At 35.4% G+C, this 20370-nt stretch overlaps 1 protein-coding gene across 1 annotated transcript in view; it reads right to left on the reverse strand.

Annotated features, from left to right (window-relative positions):
* arhgef40 (Rho guanine nucleotide exchange factor (GEF) 40) overlaps nucleotides 1-20370 on the reverse strand; it is a 145794-nt gene that overhangs the window by 67487 nt on the left and 57937 nt on the right. The window contains exons 12-17 of the mRNA XM_030162728.1: nucleotides 19744-19842; nucleotides 15413-15564; nucleotides 12223-12361; nucleotides 10148-10267; nucleotides 5227-5418; nucleotides 1996-2511 (exon numbers count right to left, since the gene is read on the reverse strand). Coding sequence (XP_030018588.1) covers nucleotides 1996-2511; nucleotides 5227-5418; nucleotides 10148-10267; nucleotides 12223-12361; nucleotides 15413-15564; nucleotides 19744-19842 — 1218 coding nt within the window. The remainder of the gene's footprint in view (nucleotides 1-1995; nucleotides 2512-5226; nucleotides 5419-10147; nucleotides 10268-12222; nucleotides 12362-15412; nucleotides 15565-19743; nucleotides 19843-20370) is intronic.

Raw genomic sequence — 20370 nt, forward strand, 5'->3', positions numbered from 1 at the left:
CTTCAGTTTCAGCTTCAGTTTGTCATGTCTTTTATGGATTGGGATTGTCTCTGTCAACTCAATTTATATTTTTTTATTAGTAAGTTTTTATTTTTACCAGTTACTAGAAATTTCAGGCGACCCCATTTGAATTCCAGGCGACCCCATGAGGGGTCCCGACCCCAAGGTTGAAAAACACTGGTTTAACCCATAAAGACCCCGTGTTACTTTTGTGTCAGTTCCCAAATTAATTTTTCTCTAGTTATTATACAGTTTCTGCCACTCAGGGTCTCATTAAAACAATAACAAGACACAGAAATCATGTCAGTTTTTTGGTTTAACCCATAAAGATCCAGTGTTACTTTTGTGTAATTTTTCTCTATATTTAACTTTTCTTAAGTGTTTTATCACCATTTATTATAACATTATCCTTTGTATTTTTTTTTTTTTTGTTCAGTGAAAATCAGGTATTTTCCTATATTCAATTCACTGATTCATTAGAGCTCAGATTAAAATTGAGGGTTATATCAAATAAAGAGAAAACTGAAGAGAAAGTGACATTTTCAGTCAAATCTCTCATTAACTGAACATAAATTCGTGTCTCCATCCACTGTCATTGATCCAACGCCATGGATTTTACTGGTGTATTAATGTTGTAGAAGATGACAGTGTTTCCATGGTAACTACGGAGCCTCTGAGCCTACAAATGGGTCATATCTGATGACCATGGAAAGACGAAAAACTGCATTTTACACCAAATTATTTCCATGAATTGACAGGATTAATGGATCAACAGGTATTAAATATTTTAGATCAGCAGATGCTTTTGGTCGCCAGTGGATGTTTGGGTCTTATGGGTTAAAAGTTCTGTGAAAATGCAGCTAAATATGAAATTCAGTTTGAAATTCAAGTTTGTTTCCGTACTTCTGAACCACCACAAATTGACCAAAGCATCGTTTGAACTAGGGCTGGGCAAGTTAACGCGTTATTACCGCGTTAACGCATTCATTAAATAACGCCGACAATTTTGGTTATCTCCCGTTAATGCTGTTTTATTCTAACTCATATTATTCTGCCTCTGCTTGTATGCGTGTAGCGATTAGCTCGGCAGATAGACAACAGGTTTACTGAGAAAAGCCGGACACCCAAAACTTCTCTCCAAATCTTTTACTTGAGACTCACTGTAAAACTGCAACATACAAACAAAATATGTCTCAGTTCTGTTCATTGCCTTAGTACATTTACATGGTATTATACATTTAAATGAATGGGAAAAAGGTCGCTAGCTCGATGCTAACTTGAATGGGAAAATCCATAGACACGCTAACGATTAGCATTTACAGATTAACTTAAGATTTACAACGTCTTTTTATACAGCAACAAAGGTTCACATCAGAGATATTTTATACTATTCATTCTTACAACAACTGAACAAAAAATACTCACAGCCAAACGTTTATGGGGCCATATAAACAGAGTGAAAGAAACGTGTCTGTTAGTTCCTTCTTCTGTCCAAACTGGCTACGGGAACACCGCAAGGACAAAACATACGTGAGTGCAACTTTTTCCGACCACTAGAGGGCCCCCTTTGCTTGCTTTTAACAACTGAACTTCACATATTATTGGGCTTATTAGTATTAGTACTTATTAGTGGGTTTAAGACTCCTGTCAATCACTCACAAGCGGAAATAAACTGGTGTTGACATAAACATGGAGAAAAGTACCGGTCTGTTCCACGGACGTTTTCATTTTAAATGTCTTCAGATGGTGGGGTTGAGAAGGACAAAGCTGTTTGTAAGCACTGCAATGTGGAATTTTTTATTTATTTATTTATTTTTATCACCGGAGTACTTTGAGTTAGAAATATCACTTAAAGGCAATACACGCTTTTGATGCCGGCAACCCTCCCCCCCAATAACTATGCGATTAATCGTGATTAATCGCAGAAATCCATGCGATTAATTGCGATTAAAAATTTTAATCGCTGCCCAGCACTAGTTTGAACACATAACTTACACTTTTCTTTGCAGGATTCAGGAGGTTCTGCAGGAACTTCCCCCCTCCGGCTCCACCTGCCCCCCCTCCCCCTCCTCCGTCTTTCTTGTTGCCTCTCTCGTCTCCTATCTTCAACGTAGAGCAGGTCTGCGGTCTGAACAACGATGCCAGGGATCCCCAGGACTGCAGCCCACCATCCCCTCCTCCAGCCCCCAGACCCCAGTCCCCCTCTCCTTCAGGCCCCATCAGGTCCCACAGGCTGCTGGCAGAGGGCGTCTTGGGCTTCCCCTGGCCCTGATTCTGGTTGCGGTCGGTCTGCAGGAACCTGGGTTTGACCTGCGCTACGGTCCGCTGGTAGCGCTCTACAGTCTGAGTCCAGAGATCCAACAGCTGCCCCCCGCCCAGCTCCATGGCTAAGGACCGAGCGTCCTGGAAACGGGAGGGGGGGATGGGAGGGAGGGAGGCCAGAGGGCAGGTAGTAGAGGAAGACAAGGGGGAGGAGGAGGTGGTGGAGACTGCATCGCACCACTGAGTGGCCTGGACAGGAGACAGGAAAGAGAAACGGACTGTCAACCATTAATGTGTTCTCCAAACTTCCTATGTGAGATCAGAGCTTCCTGCACATTTACGCATTTACACTTACGTCACTTTATAAAGTATTTGGACTCTGCTGCTATGGAACAGTAACAGAACACACACTCAGGACATTACATGATCCACTTTATTTATACAGACTTATATTTGACAGGGTGCTTCCTCTTTATCCAAATAAAAATTCCACACTTTTTCAAAACTGCCATTTTTTCCCCCCAAGACCTTGACTTTATATACATTTATACTTGTGTTCCTACTTTTTTGGTTGAGATCGTACCTCTTGTGTGTAGTTGAAAAGTTCATTTTAATAAACGTATGAATGAATAAATACATAACTCCACGTAATATTATGTTTAGCTGACAGAAGTATGGAGGACTGAACCTGCCATATTGAAAAATATATACAGAAATATAAAAATGGCTTGATAAATTAATTTCCGTACCATTTATTTATCTATTTTGTCCTTATTTATATTTTTCCTTATTTAATTTTTATTTCTGCGTTGCTTTCTATTTACATTTTCTTCAGTATTCCCCCTTTTGCATTTTCTTCCTCTATTTATTTCTGTGTCGCCAATTTATTTCTGTGTTGCTTTCTATTTACATTTTCTTCATCTCTTTTCCTATTAATTTCTATATTTTATTTTCCTCTGATACCTTATCAATTTATTGTCATTTTTTTTATTCATAGTCATATTTACCTCTTCAGTATTCCCCCTTTTGCATTTTCTTCCTCTATTTATTTCTGCATCCCCTATTTATTTCTGCATTCCTTTTTATTTACATTTTCTTTATCTCTTTTCACAAAAACATTTACAAAACATATGAAAATCACAAAAGTGCATGGATATCACACAAACAAATTATATCCAGTCTTTTATAAGCTTTCCTCCTGTATTTCTTATTTTATAAGATTATGTGCCTTTTTTGCATACTCTAAAATTTTACAAGAGAAACTTTTTCCCAGACTTTATTAAGACTTTCACACAAAATTACAGACTTTTCAAGGTCTGGAAAACAACATTTCAGAATTCCATACTTTTTAAGACTTTCAAGACCTGTGCAAGCACCCTGTTAACACTATAGTCATTACTGTAACATGACAAAATATAAGACATTATCTGAATAAGCAAATATCTAATATAGTAGAAAGCATAAAATAAGATATAATTGTAATTAATTAATTAATTAATTAATACAGACTATCATGATTAGGAGATATCACATGCATTAATGATTGTATTTGTAGTAAATATTTAAAGTGCATATAAATATAATAGTTTGTATAAAAATAGTTGAGTATGCAAATCTGATTGTGTGTGAGGTGACTAAAAAAGTGTATGGATGTTTTGTGTTATCGTAAAAACATACAGAAAAAAAGTTTGTTAAAAAAGCAAAGGAAGAGGAATTAATTTAATTCTTAGTTTGTAAAAAAGGGGGCAGAGTCTTTAAGTTATGCTTCATCCCACTTTTTTTCGAGCACTGAAAAATTTTGTTTGACCATGTTGTATGGTTGTTATCTGACAATTCTATGTGCTCGAGATAAAACTAAAGTGTCACCTGTGGCACAAGTGTTTGCTCCTGGAGGATTCTGTTGGGTTTCTGTAAATTGGCTTAGAGTCTGGTTTTGACCAACTCTATATGTAAAGTGTCATGGGATAACTTTTGTTATGATTTGGCGCTATTTAAATAAAATTTGATTGATTGATATATTCTGCATATTTGACACTGGATTCACTTTTGTGTGTGTGTGTGTGTGTACTGTTTTTCACTTGACTGTTTTATACTTACATTTTTATTCTTGACCATATAATTGATGCGTGTGTTTTATTTGAGCACCTTACAGAATGCAAAAAAAAAAAACAAAACACATGTGACAGTAAAGCTTATTCCAGTGTTTTTCAACCTAGGGGTCGGGACCCTATGTGGGGTCACCTGGAATTCAAATGGGGTCATCTGAAATTATTAGTAATTGATAAAAATAAAGAATAAAACTTACTAATGAAAAATATATAGTGAGTTGAGAGAGTCAATTCCCATACATAACAGACATGACAAACTGTGACGCTGAAAACTGAAGCACTGTGGTTCTGTTTATCTGTCAAATGTTCATTGTGGTCGGTTTCAGATGCTGCAGCTCTTTCATAATTCATAGTTTGAGTTACTGTTTGTTCAGTATTAATTTTGAGGCTTGTAAATACAAACTGGACTGACTGTACATATCCTGGACTAGGAAAATCAAATTCTCACTTTGTGCAGTAATCTACACCTGGCTTTTCTGCCTCCGTCCCTAATAACATACATTATATAGACTAAATTTAATCTAAAATTAACATTTATTTGCAACATAGTATAGCAAACTATTACATGATCAAAAGCAAATTAATTTTAGCAAAAAAAAAAAAAAAAAGTCTTCGTTTTGAATGTCTGGGGTCACCTGAAATTTGTGATACTAAAATGGGGTTGGGAAAAGGTTGGGAACCACTGGTATAATTTATGTGTGTGTTTCAGTTGAGCACCTTATAGAATGTAAAAAATAAATAAATAAATTGTTGCACTGTACAATGGTATTTTGCATTGAATTTTGCATTTGAATTCTATTCTATTCTATTCTATTCTATTCTATTCTATTCTATTCTATTCTATTCTATTCCGTACCTCAGTCAGTGTGGACAGCAGCCTCTGTGTGTTGTCCAGGGTGGTCCAGCAGTCGGACAGACAGTGGGACATGTCTCTCAGCTTCTCTCTGACTGGAGGAAGTCGGATCTGGACGTCGCTGAGACCGGCCCAGTCCAGCTCACACCAGCCCTCCAAGTCACTGAGCACGGACAGAGTCTCGCTGTGCAGTTCCTAAAAGATTCAGGAAGAGTCACTGTGAAGCTTTTGCCTGGAAAAACCCTAAAAGTGTTTACTCTGGAGGCTTGACAAGACCCACTTGGGGAAATCATGAATGGAATAATCACAACTGCTGCACTGGGAATTTGCCAACATAACTTTTACATTAGTCTGTATCTGCAAGATGAGGACAAATAGTGCACTGGACAAAAACAAAGCAGTTAAAATCAGCTCCAGACTGCAAAACATTGAAGTTCAGTTGTTGTAAAGCAGTAATTTGACTCTTAATCTATGAGTCGGGATGCAAAAAAATACAAAAAAACATTAACCCTCCGGTATCTGGGTGCGCTTTTTAGGCACACTTTGTACTTTGTGTTAAAAACCTTCATATTATTTTTCACAATTTAAATAAGGTTATCTTTATCATATCATGATCTTTAAAATTCTGGCCACCAACTAAAATGTGCACATTGTAAACAAAAGAAAATTACAAGACTATTATCTGTCTCCCAAGTGTGCCTAAAACGCACTATTTCTTCCATTAGAACCACTGTTTTCGATCTGAAAGCCATTAAGGCATAAATCCTGCTTTTACTGATATCTGGACTTCATTTGAGAGGTGAGGGTCTAAATTAATTTATTAACGTTGTTAATGTTGCTGTTAATCACTGACATATTTCAGGCTGCAAAAATCAAATAATATGTGATCCAATTTTTATGTAATATTTTGAAAAAAAATCATATGTTGTGTTTTTTGCATCAAAAAATGTAGTGACATCATGATGAAAAGAGATCAGTTAAAGGGTTAAAAACATCTAAAATGAATGATTATTTGATGTGTATGATTAGGGCTGACCTTGATTTACAAAAATAAAATCAAATTAGAGCAGAAAAATAAATCAATATATAATATTTAATAGTTTGATTTATAGGTGTGCATTTTACACACACTTGGTGACAGATGCTAGTATTTTTGACCATTTGACCTAGCGCCAAAAATAATAATGCAAATTAACCAATGTTAGAGTTAATCATTGACATATGCCAGCATGCAAAAATCAAATATGTGATCCACTTTTTAAGTAGTATATTGAAAAAAAAAAATTTTGTGTATTTTTGCATCCAAAAAAATGGTTTGTTTACATTACAAACACAGCATTTAAAGGGTTAAAAACGTGACAATTATTGAGTATTTGGTATTTTTATTTACGGCTCAAGTTGATGAAATAGAAAAAAAGTGTAAAAGAATTAAAAACAAACTGTATGAATTTTTTTTTGACATTATTCCACAAGTGTGCCAAAATGGCACACTTGGTGCTTAGTAAGGGCCTTGCTGGACGGGATACTGGAGGGTTAAAGCTGTGAAATCATGACATTGATTCTGCAAATAACACATCTGTAAAAAAAACTCCTTCATACTACCACCAGGGGGCACCTCTGAGCGCTTCTATTGACTGGTTCCATGCACCTATCCCATCCCATACACCACAGGTGTCAAACATGCGGCCCGGGGGCCAAAACTGGCCCGCCAAAGGGTCCAATTTGGCCCCTGGGATGAATTTGTGACATGCAGAAATTACACTCAATCAAGGATGTTAGAATTACTTCAGGTCAATTCAGTCTCAAATGGGTCAGAACCAGTAAAACACTATCATAATAACCTATGAATAATGAAAACTACAATTTTTTCTCTTTGTTGTAGTGTAAAAAAAAGTGGAATTACACAAAAATATTTACATTTACAGACTAGCCTTTTACAAAAAAAATGTGAATAACCTGAAAATTCTTAAGAAAAATAAGTGCAATTTGAACAATATTACACTTTAGTTTATCATTTACACATGTGCATCACAACTAACAGATCACAGTGGATCTACAAATACACAAAACATTTAATAAGAAGCAGAAAACTGGTACAATTCCACACACTTTATATTTGTTTATGTTATGTTCAAGTACGGTTCATAGATGTAAACATTTTCATTACGGAATTTGATTTTGTTCCACTCAAAAACACAGAAAAAAACCTTTGGAGTTGACATTATTTATAAGTTCTTAACCTATTATTTTTATTATTTTACTGGTCCGGCCCACTTTAGATCATACTACACCCCTGAGACAGACACACAGGTGAGGGTGTGGAGGAATGTAACCAATGTGTAATCATACAGGTACATCTGAACCACCATAGTTAGTGACGTCAGTGGAAGAAAGGGTAGTTCACAGTCATGCCAAGCACAGATGACTTAAGACACGCTCTTTACATTGTTAAATAAAGGTACAATTATCGGAAAGTTGACTGCTGTAAACCTTAGGAAATTATATTCATATTGAGCTGGATATACTCAGTACAGAACAATGGGGAATATTTCTATCACTCTCCTTTCGTCTTTTTTCAAGCTCCCTTGCTATGTGAAAGAACAATAAAGTTTTCACAGAGACACAAGTCTTTACATGTAGCATGATCTTTTGAAGGGCTTTAGTCATTTTAATGGAATGATGCACCCCCTCGCGTGCACGTTCCTCTAAAACACAGGTGTCAAACATGTGGCCCGGGGGCCAAATCCGGCCCGCAAAAGGGTCCATTCCGGCCCGTGGGATGAAAGCGCAAAAATTAACCTGAACAGTCCAGATTGTTCAAGTCATTTTGGTTCAGGTTCCACATACAGACCAATGTGATCTCCAGTAAAAAGAACAACACAATAACCCATAAATAATGACAACGACAAATTTTCTTTGTGAAAAATTACGTGGAAAAAATTTAAATTAAAAAAAAAAAAAGATTACACTGTGAAAATATTTACATTTACAACACTATTCTTTCACAATTAAACGCAAATAAATACATAAATAAAAAAGATGAAAAATTTGAAATGTGCAATTTTAATAATATTCTGCCTGTTACTAAATGTTTTGTGCATTTATGGATCCACTGTGATCTATAGTTGTGTAAATAATAACAGATGTAATATTGTAGAAATTGTTCAAATTTTAGTTCCAAACTCCAAAATTTTAACAATATTCTGCCTGTTACCAAATGTTTATGTAACACTGTGTGTAATGTACATGTATAAATAACATTCGTCAACAACAAATTTATTGTTTAAGTTTTTTGAGCTGATTTAGGATAATTTTGGTGTGCTGAATCCAAAAATCACATTAATTTTGCTCAATCAGGTCAACTTTCTGACCTATGCTACATATTGGCTTTTTAACATTTTTGCTTACATTTATGGGCATTTTCACATCATATGATACAAAATTCTTTCATATTTCTTGCAATAAACGAGTTCTGAAGATTTTACTTTTGCCAATTTATGATTAATGGTTTTTTCAATATTACAGGTGAATGAAATGGTTTCGACTAGAAGATCTTGCAAAAATAAGCCTGATGTATTCTGCTACATCTGCGCTGAATACACCATTGTACCTAACAGGAATCGAGTCGCAAGTTTCATAAAGTGTGCTTACCAATCTTATTTTGGTATTAATTATTATATTTTGTGAGAAGATGAAATTTTTCAAAATCAAATTAGCAAAAAAACCTGACCTGATTGAGAAAAACAGATGTCATTTTTGGATTTAGCAAAATGCAAAATGGTCCTAATTCAGTTGAAAAAACCTAGACAACTTGCAAAAAACATTTTTTTGTAACCCAGTGTAATAAGTCGAGGCATAATATTGTTAAAATTGCACATATTTTTCAAATGAAATTTCTGTTTTTTCAGGTTATTCACATCATCAAAAAGAAAAACTTGGATTTGTCATCATTTATAGGTTATTAAGTCATTATTTTACTGGTCTGGCCCGCTTGAAATTAAATTGGGCTAAATATGGCCCCTGAACCAAAACGAGTTTGACACCTCTGATCTACATGATCACTGAATTAAAGGCCGATGTTGATTAATCGGTGATACGCTATAATCAGCCCGATTAATTAGCCGGCTGATCAATCGGTCGGGCTCTAATACAGAGAATAATGTTATAAATACAGGGTGGGGAAGCAAAATTTACAATATTTTGAGGCAGGGATTGAAAGACAGTGTATGACCGATTAGTTTATTGAAAGTCATGAGAATTTATTTGCCATAAGAAAATGTACATAATAGAAAATGTTTTTATTCTATGTGTCCTCCTTCTTTCTCAATAACTGCCTTCACACGCTTCCTGAAACTTGCGCAAGTGTTCGTCAAATATTCGGGTGACAACTTCTCCCATTCTTCTTTAATAGTATCTTCCAGACTTTCTCGTAATAGTTTTGCTCATAGTCATTCTCTTCTTTCCATTATAAACAGTCTTTATGGACACTCCAACTATTTTTGAAATCTCTTTTGGTGTGACGAGTGCATTCAGCAAATCACACACTCTTTGACGTTTGCTTTCCTGATTACTCATATGGGCAAAAGTTTCTGAAAAGGTATGGATAATAGTGTTAGGTATGATTATGACATCAATATATGTTTGGTTTCAAAACAATTGACGTAGTGCCTGCTGAGAAAAAACAACTAAATGTTCATTGTAAATTTTGCTTCCCCACCCTGTAAATGGTGATAAATCACTTAAGAGAGGTTATATATGGAGAGAATTTCAAATGGGAACTGACATAAAAGAAACTGTATTTGGTTAAAATCACTTACTCGACCTTTAGCTCATTTACACTGACTTCTATGTGTAGTTAATCCAAAGCTTTAAATGTTCATGTAATTACCAAAAAAAAGGAAAACGCATGTGAACAAATACTCACATTTGCCGATTCCCTGAATGTCTTAAATTTTTGCTGTTTGAGGGAGAGTCTGCTGAGCGACAGAGGAGGATCTTTGTAGTCCTCCAGCTGTGACTGGACTTGCTCAATCTCCTTATCGCACTGGGGAGTAAATACAGAGATACATGGTTAAGAGGAAAGAAACAGAGGTGATGACATTCAGGAGTTAATTGGCAGAAGATTTTTTAGGTCAAAGGTGGATATACAGTCAGCAAGGCTATAATAGTTTTGGATTTTTCATTCTAGTTTACTCTTATTTAGTTTTGACTTTTTTTCTCTAATTCAGTTAGTTTTAATTAGCTTTTAGAGCAGATTTGATAGTTTTTATTAGTTTTCCTTATTTTCTAAATGCTTAGTTTTAGTTTAGTTTTAGTTTCTTTATATCTTTTATCTTCTTCTCCGTCGTATTCAAAAAAATCCCAGACAGGACTCTGCTGCTTTCTCCCAACTTTAGTCTCCATGTTTCCAGGTAGAGTGGGGACCAGAAGACGACTGGAAACCACAAGTGACGAGAAGTTAAGTATTGTATGGTGCCAACAGCTAAAATTGCTCGAGGGAAATAAATCGATTTCATATCAATCCGACATTGACGAAAACAAAGGGAATTTTATCCATAATTTTTTATCCGTTTTAGTTAGTTTTGTAAGCACACAATACAGTTTCAGTTAGTTATCGTTTTTTTCTTTTAATTCTAGTTTTTATTTATTTCAGTTAACGAAAATGTTTTTACAATTCTAGTTTTCGTCATTTCGTTAGTTTTCGTAAACGATAATAACCTTGACAGTCAGGGACTCAGCCTCCAAACTGTTTTTTCCAGGTCATTTTTGGTGGTACAACAACTCACATTAGGTTCAATTACACTTTCGTTATCGCTCCAGTACATCTGTATCGCCTGCACTGGCACTATACACAACTTCTGGTGTCAGGTTGGAACCCCTACACACAAAAAACTACAAAACTGGACTGCTTTACGGCATACGTCACATCCCCCCTCCGCCTTCAAAAGACAAGGCAGGTAAAAGAATCGGATCATTTTATTTGGAAAATTTCACATACTGTACATAAAAATAAATGTGCCAAAACACACCCAAATTTTAAAGTCTATCTGATTGAATTTGAAAAATATATTAAATTAATAGAATTTATTTTTAACAAAAAAAAGCACAATCAATCAATCTAAAAAAAACGAAACAAAACAAAAAAAACAATTTGAATTTCCCTTGGGATCAATAAATTTATCCATCTATCTATCTATCTATCTATCTATCTATCTATCTATCTATCTATCTATCTATCTATCTATCTATCTATCTATCTATCTATCTATCTATCTATTTATCTATCTATCTATCTATCTATCTATCTATCTATCTATCTATCTATCTATCGATCGTTCTATCGTTCTATCTATCATTCTATCTATCGTTCTATCTATCTATCTATCTATCTATCTATCTATCTATCTATCTATCTATCTATCTATCTATCTCAAACATACTGGCAGTTTATAAAGAATTCCTTCAAATGGACTGAACTTACTCTTTGATGTATTTATTTATTTATTTTTCTTAGATCTTTATATTTTAAGTTTTTATTATTAATAATATTATTATTTTGTCTATTCTTCTTTGTGTCTCTAAGTCTTTGCATTATTTTAATTTATTTATTTGGATGCTTTTTTCTTTTGACATCTTGATGTTTGTTCAAATTTCAGTGAAATTTCTGACATTCAATGAAAATCAGTTTTAGCAGCAAAAACACAAAAGACTGCATAAAAATATCACAAAAATGCTGAGAATGTAGGCATATGCAAAAAGCTACAGTAAAAAATACTACATATTCATATGCTACTAAATAAAACAAAAACTACTGAAATATAGAAAAGCTAACTCTATGCTTCTTTTTTTTTTAAATCTTTTTTGAGCAATGTAACAGTACATACAAAGGAACGGAACTGCAGTGCATTCATTATACATTATATCATTTTCCCCCATGAAACTCTATACGTCTAAACTACTACGAACTAAAATGACATGATTTCTTTTTTTCTCACTGACTTTTTCCAGTTTGTCCACCAGTCCTGCTAACCGTCCGAGCGCCTCAAGATCGCAACCTCTCTGGTTGGACACCCGGACGAGACGATGGAGGGCGTCATCCACGCTGTCGTAGAGTTTGGAAGTGGCGGCGAGAGCAGCCCTAATGAGACAAACATTCAAGTGTGGTTATGACATATCGATGCAGTCTCAATCAAAATTCACCAGTTTTGTTAGTTAGACATTATGTAATTAAGGCAAACAAAAGTCCATGTGGTTAAAAAAAAACAAAACAAAACACAAATTTATATTTGGCCTCATTATTGTACAGACTGAGCCAAAACTCATTACCGGATAAAAAGAGCAACAACAAATACATGAGCCTTCAGATCTATAAGCTGTAGCGAGACACAAATAAACAAGCTGCATTGCTCTGCCCTGCTTTTGATGTTAATTTTATTTCGTCTCTCCTCCAGCTCAGTTGAAATGAAAAATGAGAAGTATTTTTAACCTCTAACTCATCCTGACAAAGTCAAATAGGAGATTTTAGAAAGGCAAATGACATGCAGATCTATTTTTTCCCCCTCGGGACCATGTTTCTTGCATAAGGTGGTTTCTGCATATATGAGTATTTGCCCAATTAAAAATGTTGTTTTTGTCAAGGCTTCATAATCTTTCCAACTTCAAAAGGCCTGGATGATTCAGCAGTAGGCAGAATAATTAGAATAATACAGGAAATCTACATACAGAATACACACAGGTACATTATTACAATATAAAGTGGATTTTGGGTTTATCTGTGTGTTTATGAGGCTTAAATTTAAAAACAGGTAATAGAAAAAAAATCATGAAAGATAAAAACTCAACAACCAAATCTGAAAACTGCAAAAAGCATTCTTCTAAACATCTTAACCCTTTCATGCATGGCAGTCACTACTGTAGACAGTTATTCTACTGCTGTTCTCTTATATATTCATGGGTTTTGTTGTTTTAGTTTCACGTCAGCCAATGCAGTGGATACCTATGGGTCAAAACACAGTAATGTTCCATCAGAGAGTGAACTTTAACCCTTTCATGCATGAATTATGAGAACCTTAATGGGTCAAAACGCAGTAATGTCTCATCAGAGAGCGAACTTTAATTGATTGCCATTCCAACATTTATTTCAACATAAAGTAGCTCCTTGTTTTGGATAATCCCTTATGGAACAACTAACGCATAAATGAATTTAAAAATAAAAATGTGGGTCAGATTGTCTCTAAAATGTCCCTTCAGAGAGATTTTGAATACTGTTTTTTGACCCTAATCAAGATATTTTTCCTGAGTGTTTTTATTCCTTTATAGGCATGAAAAAACACACAATGCAACTGAAATTGTTTTTATGAACCTATTTTTCATGGAGTTGCAAAAATATTCACTCAGCTGGACATCATGCGTTTAATTTTTGAAGCAAAGAAACATGTATTTACTGATATACTGTGTGACAACTATGAAATAACTTTTTTAATGCTGCTAATCTGATGTTTTGTCACATTTTAACATACTCTAATATTAGTTATTATTCACTTTATGGAAATAATATGGGGGAAAAAAAACACCTTTTTGTTTAAGAAAAATGGTTAATTACAGTCTATTAACAATAACAAGCAATTGATTTCCACTCAAATCCACTCGATTTATTAAGAACAGCAAAGTTACAGTAATGGTATAAATGTCAGTGTATGGGATGAAGCATAAGCGTCCACTGTGTTGGCTGATATGGAACTAAAACAACAAAACCCACGAATATACAAGAAAACAGCTGGAAAATAACTGTCCACTGGAGTGACCACTGTGCATGAAAGGGTTAATTGATTGCCATTCCAACATTTATTTCAATATAAAGCAGCTCCTTGCTTTGGATAATCCCTTATGGAACAACTAAAGCAAAAATGAATTTAAAAATAAAAATGTGGGTCAAATTGTCTCTAAGATGTCCCTTCAGAGAGATTTTGAAAACCATTTTTTGACCCTAATCAAGATATTTTTCTTGAGCGTTTTTATTCCTTTATAGGCATGAAAAAAACACAATGCGATTAAAAAAAATTTTATGAACCTATTTTTCATGGAGTTGCAAAAATATTCACTCAGCTGGACATCATGCGTTTAATTTTTGAAGCAAAGAAACATGTATTTACTAATATACTGAGTGAAAACTATGAAATAATTGTTTTTAATGCTGCTAATCTGATGTTTTGCCACATTTTAACATACTGTAATATTAGTTGTTATTCACTTTATGGAGATGATATGGGGAAAAAAAACAAACAAACACCTTTTTGTTTAAGAAAAATGGTTAATTACAGTCTATCAACAATAACAAGCAATTGATTTCCACTCAAATCCACTCGATTTATTAAGAACAGCAAAGTTACAGTAATGATATAAATGTCAGTGTATGGGATGAAGCATAAGCATCCTGTGTGTTGGCTGATATGGAACTAAAACAACAAAACCCATGAATATACAAGAAAACAGCTGGAGAATAACTGTCCACTGGAGTGACCACTGTACATGAAAGGGTTAATTGATTGCCATTCCAACATTTATCTCAATATAAAGTAGCTCCTTGTTTTGGATAATCCCTTACAGTCCGACTAAAGCAAAAATGAATTTTAAAGTTAAAATGTGGGTCATTTAGCAACACTAATCTGTCAAATTGGCACTAAAATATCCCGTCAGAGAGATTTCGGATACCTTATGCACCATCCCATACACTGCAATTCATACCATTATTGTAACTTTCCTGTTCTTCATTAACCTGATCTGTAGTAACATGTTTGAGTGGAAATCAATTGCTAATTCGTATTAGACTGTAATTAACAGTTTTCTTCAACAAAAAGTTTTGGGTTTTTTTGCATACTATCTCCATGAAGTGAGTAATAACTAGCATTAGAGTATGTTAAAATGTGAGAAAACATCAGATTAGCTGCATGAAAACTGTTTTTATTCCATAGTTTTCACATATATATCACTTTTTGATGCTGGGTTTTCAATACATGTTTCTTTGCTTCAAAAATTAAACACATGGTCTCCAGCTGAGTGGACATTTTTGTAACTCCATGACAAATAGGTTCATAAATGCCTAAAGAGGAATAAAAACACTCAGGAAAAAAAAATCTTGACTAAGGTTATCATAATTCATGCATAAAAGGGTTAATTTTGCTTCCCAAACCTGCAGTCTGGTGACTTTTGTGCCAGTCCAGATGTGCTGTTGCTCAATCCAGCGAGCCAGGCTCCGCCCCTTTGCTGCAGCTCAGTCAGGCGTTGGTCGGCCAGGACGCTGGCCATGAGCTGTCTGTGTTTGGCAATGCTCTGAGGAACCGTCTGGAGAAAAAACAGTACGCGTATTAGTAATGTAGGCCTAATAATTTAACCCGTAAAGACCCAGCGCTACTTTGGTGGCAGCGAATGATTTTTTCTTTCCAGTTAACCCAGTGTTTTTTAACCGTGGGCTCGGGACTCCATGTGGGGTCACCTGGAATTCACATGGGGTTGCCTGAAATTTCTAGTTATTGATAAAAATTAAAAAAACTTACTAATAAAAAACATATGGTGAGTTGACAGAGACAATCCCAATCCATAAAAGACATGACAGACTGTGAGTCTGAAACTGAAGCACTGTGGTTCTGTTTATCTGTCAAATGTTCATTGTGGTCGGTTTCAGATGCTGCAGCTCTTTCATAATTCATAGTTTGAGTTCTTGTTTGTTCAGTATTAATTGTCAGCCTTGTAAATCCAAGCTGGACTGACTGTACATATCCTGACCAAGGAAAATCAAATTCTCACTTTGTGCAGTAATCTACACCTGGCTTTTCTGCCTCCGTCCAGAATAATATGCATTATATAGACTAAATGTCATCTAAAATTAATGTTTATTTGCAACATAGTATAGCAAACTATCACATGATCAAAAACAAATACATTTTAGCAAAAAAAAGTCTCTGTTTTGAATGTCTGGGGTCACCAGAAATTTGTGATGTTAAAATGGGGTCACGAGCCAAAAAAGGTTGAAAAACAGTGAGTTAACCTTTCTTAAGTGATTTATTACCATTTATTATAATATTATCCTCTGTATTTAGCTTTTTCTGGAGTGTAAATTAGGTATTTTCCTATAATTTAATCCGCTGATCATGTTAATGTTCATTAAAACTCAGAGCAACTTTAAAGGTTAGTAAATAAGCAAATGCAAAAACTGAAGAAATAGTGACATTTTCAACAATTCTATATTTACATTTACATTTATGCATTTGGCAGACGCTTTTTTCCAAAGGAACTTAGAGGGGAAAAACCAAAATAAAAAAATAAAATACAAGAATAGATTCAAGATAAAAAAAAAACAGCTGTACAATTAAAAAGTGTCGTACAGAAGAATAAAAACAGCAAAATGATAGACTAAAATACAAGAATAGATTAAAAAGACATAGAAACAGCTGTACAATTAAAAACAGTGAAATAAAAATACCAAGTAAAACAACAGAATAAACATTATAATACATTTAAAATGGAATGTTTGAAAGTGCTAGGACAGGAGGCACTCTCTGAAGAGCTGGGTCTTCAAGAGCTTCTTGAAGATAGGCAGGGACACCTCTGTTCTGGTTGTGCTTGGTAGACCCATGAAAAGAGCCTGGATCGTCTTGTGCAAAGTTTCGGGACTATATTCTAAATGCCAAATGGCCTCTGTGTGTATGTGTGTCTTGGGAATCACACAAAATCCGTACAGAGCTGACTGCTGCAGTTTGGCATACTTACGGATGTTTGGTCAACAAAGGCAGTAGCAAAAACAGCAAGTTGATAGGACCAATATTTTGGGAGATATCAGTAATTTTGGAATACAATAGCCTTACAATTACATTGCTATGCCCAGAAAGCTTTGGCGGTGAGTGCTGGTTAAATGCAGTACAGCATACACAAATACACAACAGTATGAAAACTACCATATGTAGAACCCCACAGGTCAGTATAGTCTATCATTAGCTGAACATAAACCCAGTGTCTCCAGCCACTGTCATTGACTCCATAGGTTTTTCTGACGAATCAATGTTGTAGAAGATGACAGAGTTTCCATGGTAACTACAGAGCCTCTGAACGTCCAAATGGGTCATATCTGATGACCATGAAAACATGACAAACTGCATTTTACACCAGTTATTTCCATGTATTGATAGGATTAGTGGATCAGGTACTGTATGAAACATTTCAGATCAGTAGATGGTTTTGGTCACTGGTGGATATTTGGGTCTTTAACCCTTTCATGCACAGTGGTCACTCCAGTGGACAGTTATTCTCCAGCTGTTCTCTTGTATTTTCATGGATTTTGTTGTTTTAGTTCCATATCAGCCAACACAGTGGACACTTATGCATCATCCCATATACTGCCATTGAAAACATTGCTGTAACTTTGCTGTTCTTGATAAACCCGATCTAACATGTTCGAGTGTAAATCAATTCCTTGTTATTGTTATTAGACTGTAATTAACAATTTTTTTTTTTTTTTTTTGGCAGATTATCTCCATGAAGTGAGTAATGACTAGTATTAGAGTACACTACAAACAAAAAGTTAAGGATATTTCTTTTTTTTTTTGGTAATTTTTTTGGTCATTTTTGCCATTTGTAAATAAAACTATGTCTGGTCATTAAAAAAAAATGTTTCCATTCAATTCACTCACAAAAAAAAAGTAAAAAACATTGTGCAAAAATCCCAACTGAAAAAAAAAAAAAGCCCAAAAATTAAAAATATCCACAACTTTTTATTTGTAGTGTATGTTAAAATGTGAGAAAACATCAAATTAGCAGCATTAAATGTTTTTATTTCATAGTTTTCACACAGTATATCAGTAAATACATGTTTCTTTACTTTAAAAATTCAATGCACATTTTTGCAACTCCATGAAAAATAGCTTCATTAAAAAAAAAAAGAAAAAAAAAAATCTCACTGTTTTTTAAATGCCTAAAGAGGAATAAAGAAAAAAGTCTTAATTAATGTTCTCATAATTCATGCATGAAAGGGTTAAGGATTACCTCAACACAGCAAAATTTTTACTTGGACTCCATTTGACAGTTGATTTTGTATGTTATATAATGATGAAATCGCTAATGTCTGTCATTCCCACCTGATGACTCCACAGTCTCAGTGCGGATCTCAGATTGTCTCTCTGACATATCTGCATGGATGAAAGCCCATCACCTTCAGCTGAACCTGTCTAAAACTGAACTGCTGGTCTTCCCAGCTAAGCCAACCATACAGCAGGACATCTCCATCACTATTGACTCCATACCTCTGGCTCCTACCAGTGTAGTACGTAACTTGGGAGTCATGATTGATAATCAGTTGACCTTCACGGATCACGTTGCCTCCGTCACCCGATCATGCCGTTTCACTCTGTTCAACCTAAGAAAGATCAGGCCATACCTAACCGAACAGGCCACCCAGCTCCTGGTGCAGACTATGGTTATCTCCCATCTTGACTACTGCAATGCTCTTCTAACGGGCCTCCCAGCTTGTGTTGTCAAACCACTACAGATGGTCCAGAATGCAGCAGCGCGTCTGGTCTTCAATCAGCCTAAAAGGGCACATGTCACCCCCTTACTCATTGAGTTACACTGGCTACCCATAGCTGCCCGCATCAAATTCAAATCTTTAATCCTAGCCTACAAAATTCTCCGTGGGTCTGCTCCTGTCTACTTAGGTGCACTAATAAAAGCTTATGTCGCCCCACGACCACTCCGCTCGTCTGGGGAACGTAGTCTGGTGGTCCCCAGACCTTGTACAAGACAATCCAGGCTCTTTTCATGGGTCGTTCCACATTGGTGGAACGCTCTACCAAGTGCTACAAGAACAGAGTCATCCCTGCCTATCTTCAAGAAGCTCCTGAAGACCCAGCTCTTCCGAGAGCACCTCCTGTCCTAGCATTTTCAAACATTCCATTTTAAATATTCTAATAAGGTTTTTCCCAGGACAACCACAGATTCTTTCACGATTATCTCTGGACCTGCTGCGGTGGTCCGGCCTCTTCCCTGCCCTCATCATCACCACTCACTTATCCTCAACCGCCTCCATGTGTCTCCCCCTACTCCCCCCTTCTCCCCCAGTCCCTATCTCTATCGCTCTCTCTTTTTCCCCTTCTCTACTCTCTCTCTTTAACCCCAACTGGTCAAGGCAGACGGCCATCCTCCAGGAGTCTGGGTCTGCTCCAGGTTTCTGCTGTTAAAGGGAAGTTTTTCCTCGCCACTGTCACCAGTCACAAGTGTTTGCTCCAGGAGGATTCTGTTGGGTTTCTGTAGAATTGACTTAGAGTCTGGTTTTGACCAACTCTATATATAAAATGTCAAGAGATAACTTTTTTGTGATCTGGCGCTATATAAATAAAATTTGATTGATTGAGTGATTTAATTGGTTTTCCCCTGTAAGTCGCTTTGGAAAAAAGCGTCTGCCAAATGCGTAAACATAAACATAAACATAATGTCTGAACCTCCACAGAAAATAAATAAGTTCTACTTTAGTACCTGAATGTTGTCCGGCATCGGCTCAGCGTCCATAGACTGCAGTGCTTCTCCGAGTAGTGACAGGGCGCTCTCACAACGTTCCGTCAGACTCTCCAGGCTCTGAAGAAGAAACAGCAAGTAGGAGATTCGGTCATTTAAGAATTCAACACCAAAACAGAGCATCGGCAGTGCAGCAACGACGTATGGAACTAAGTCTGATGATCATTCAGTCTGATTTGATCTCCAGTGGGCCAGACCAGTAAAATAATAACATAATAACCTATAAATAATGACAACTCCAAATTTTAGTCTTTGATTTAGTACAAAAAAACCTCATTAAATTATGAAAATATTTACTTTTATCAACTATCCAAACAAAAAAGATGGGAATAACCTGAAAAAACTGAAATTTCTTGAAAAAAATAAGTACAATTTTAACAATATTATGCTTCAACTTAACATTTATATACATTTCTTTAGATTTCAGGTTGTTTATATTTGTTCAGGTAATTCACACTTTATTGTTACAGGATGTTTGTAAATGTAAATGTTTTCAGAATTTAATGTTTTGGGGGGTTTTTTGCACTAAAACAAAGACAAAAATTTGAAGTTGTCATTATTTATAGGCATAGTGTCATATCTTATAAA

The sequence above is a fragment of the Sphaeramia orbicularis genome, chromosome 18, assembly GCF_902148855.1.
Source record: "Sphaeramia orbicularis chromosome 18, fSphaOr1.1, whole genome shotgun sequence".
In the NCBI taxonomy this organism is placed as follows: domain Eukaryota; kingdom Metazoa; phylum Chordata; class Actinopteri; order Kurtiformes; family Apogonidae; genus Sphaeramia; species Sphaeramia orbicularis.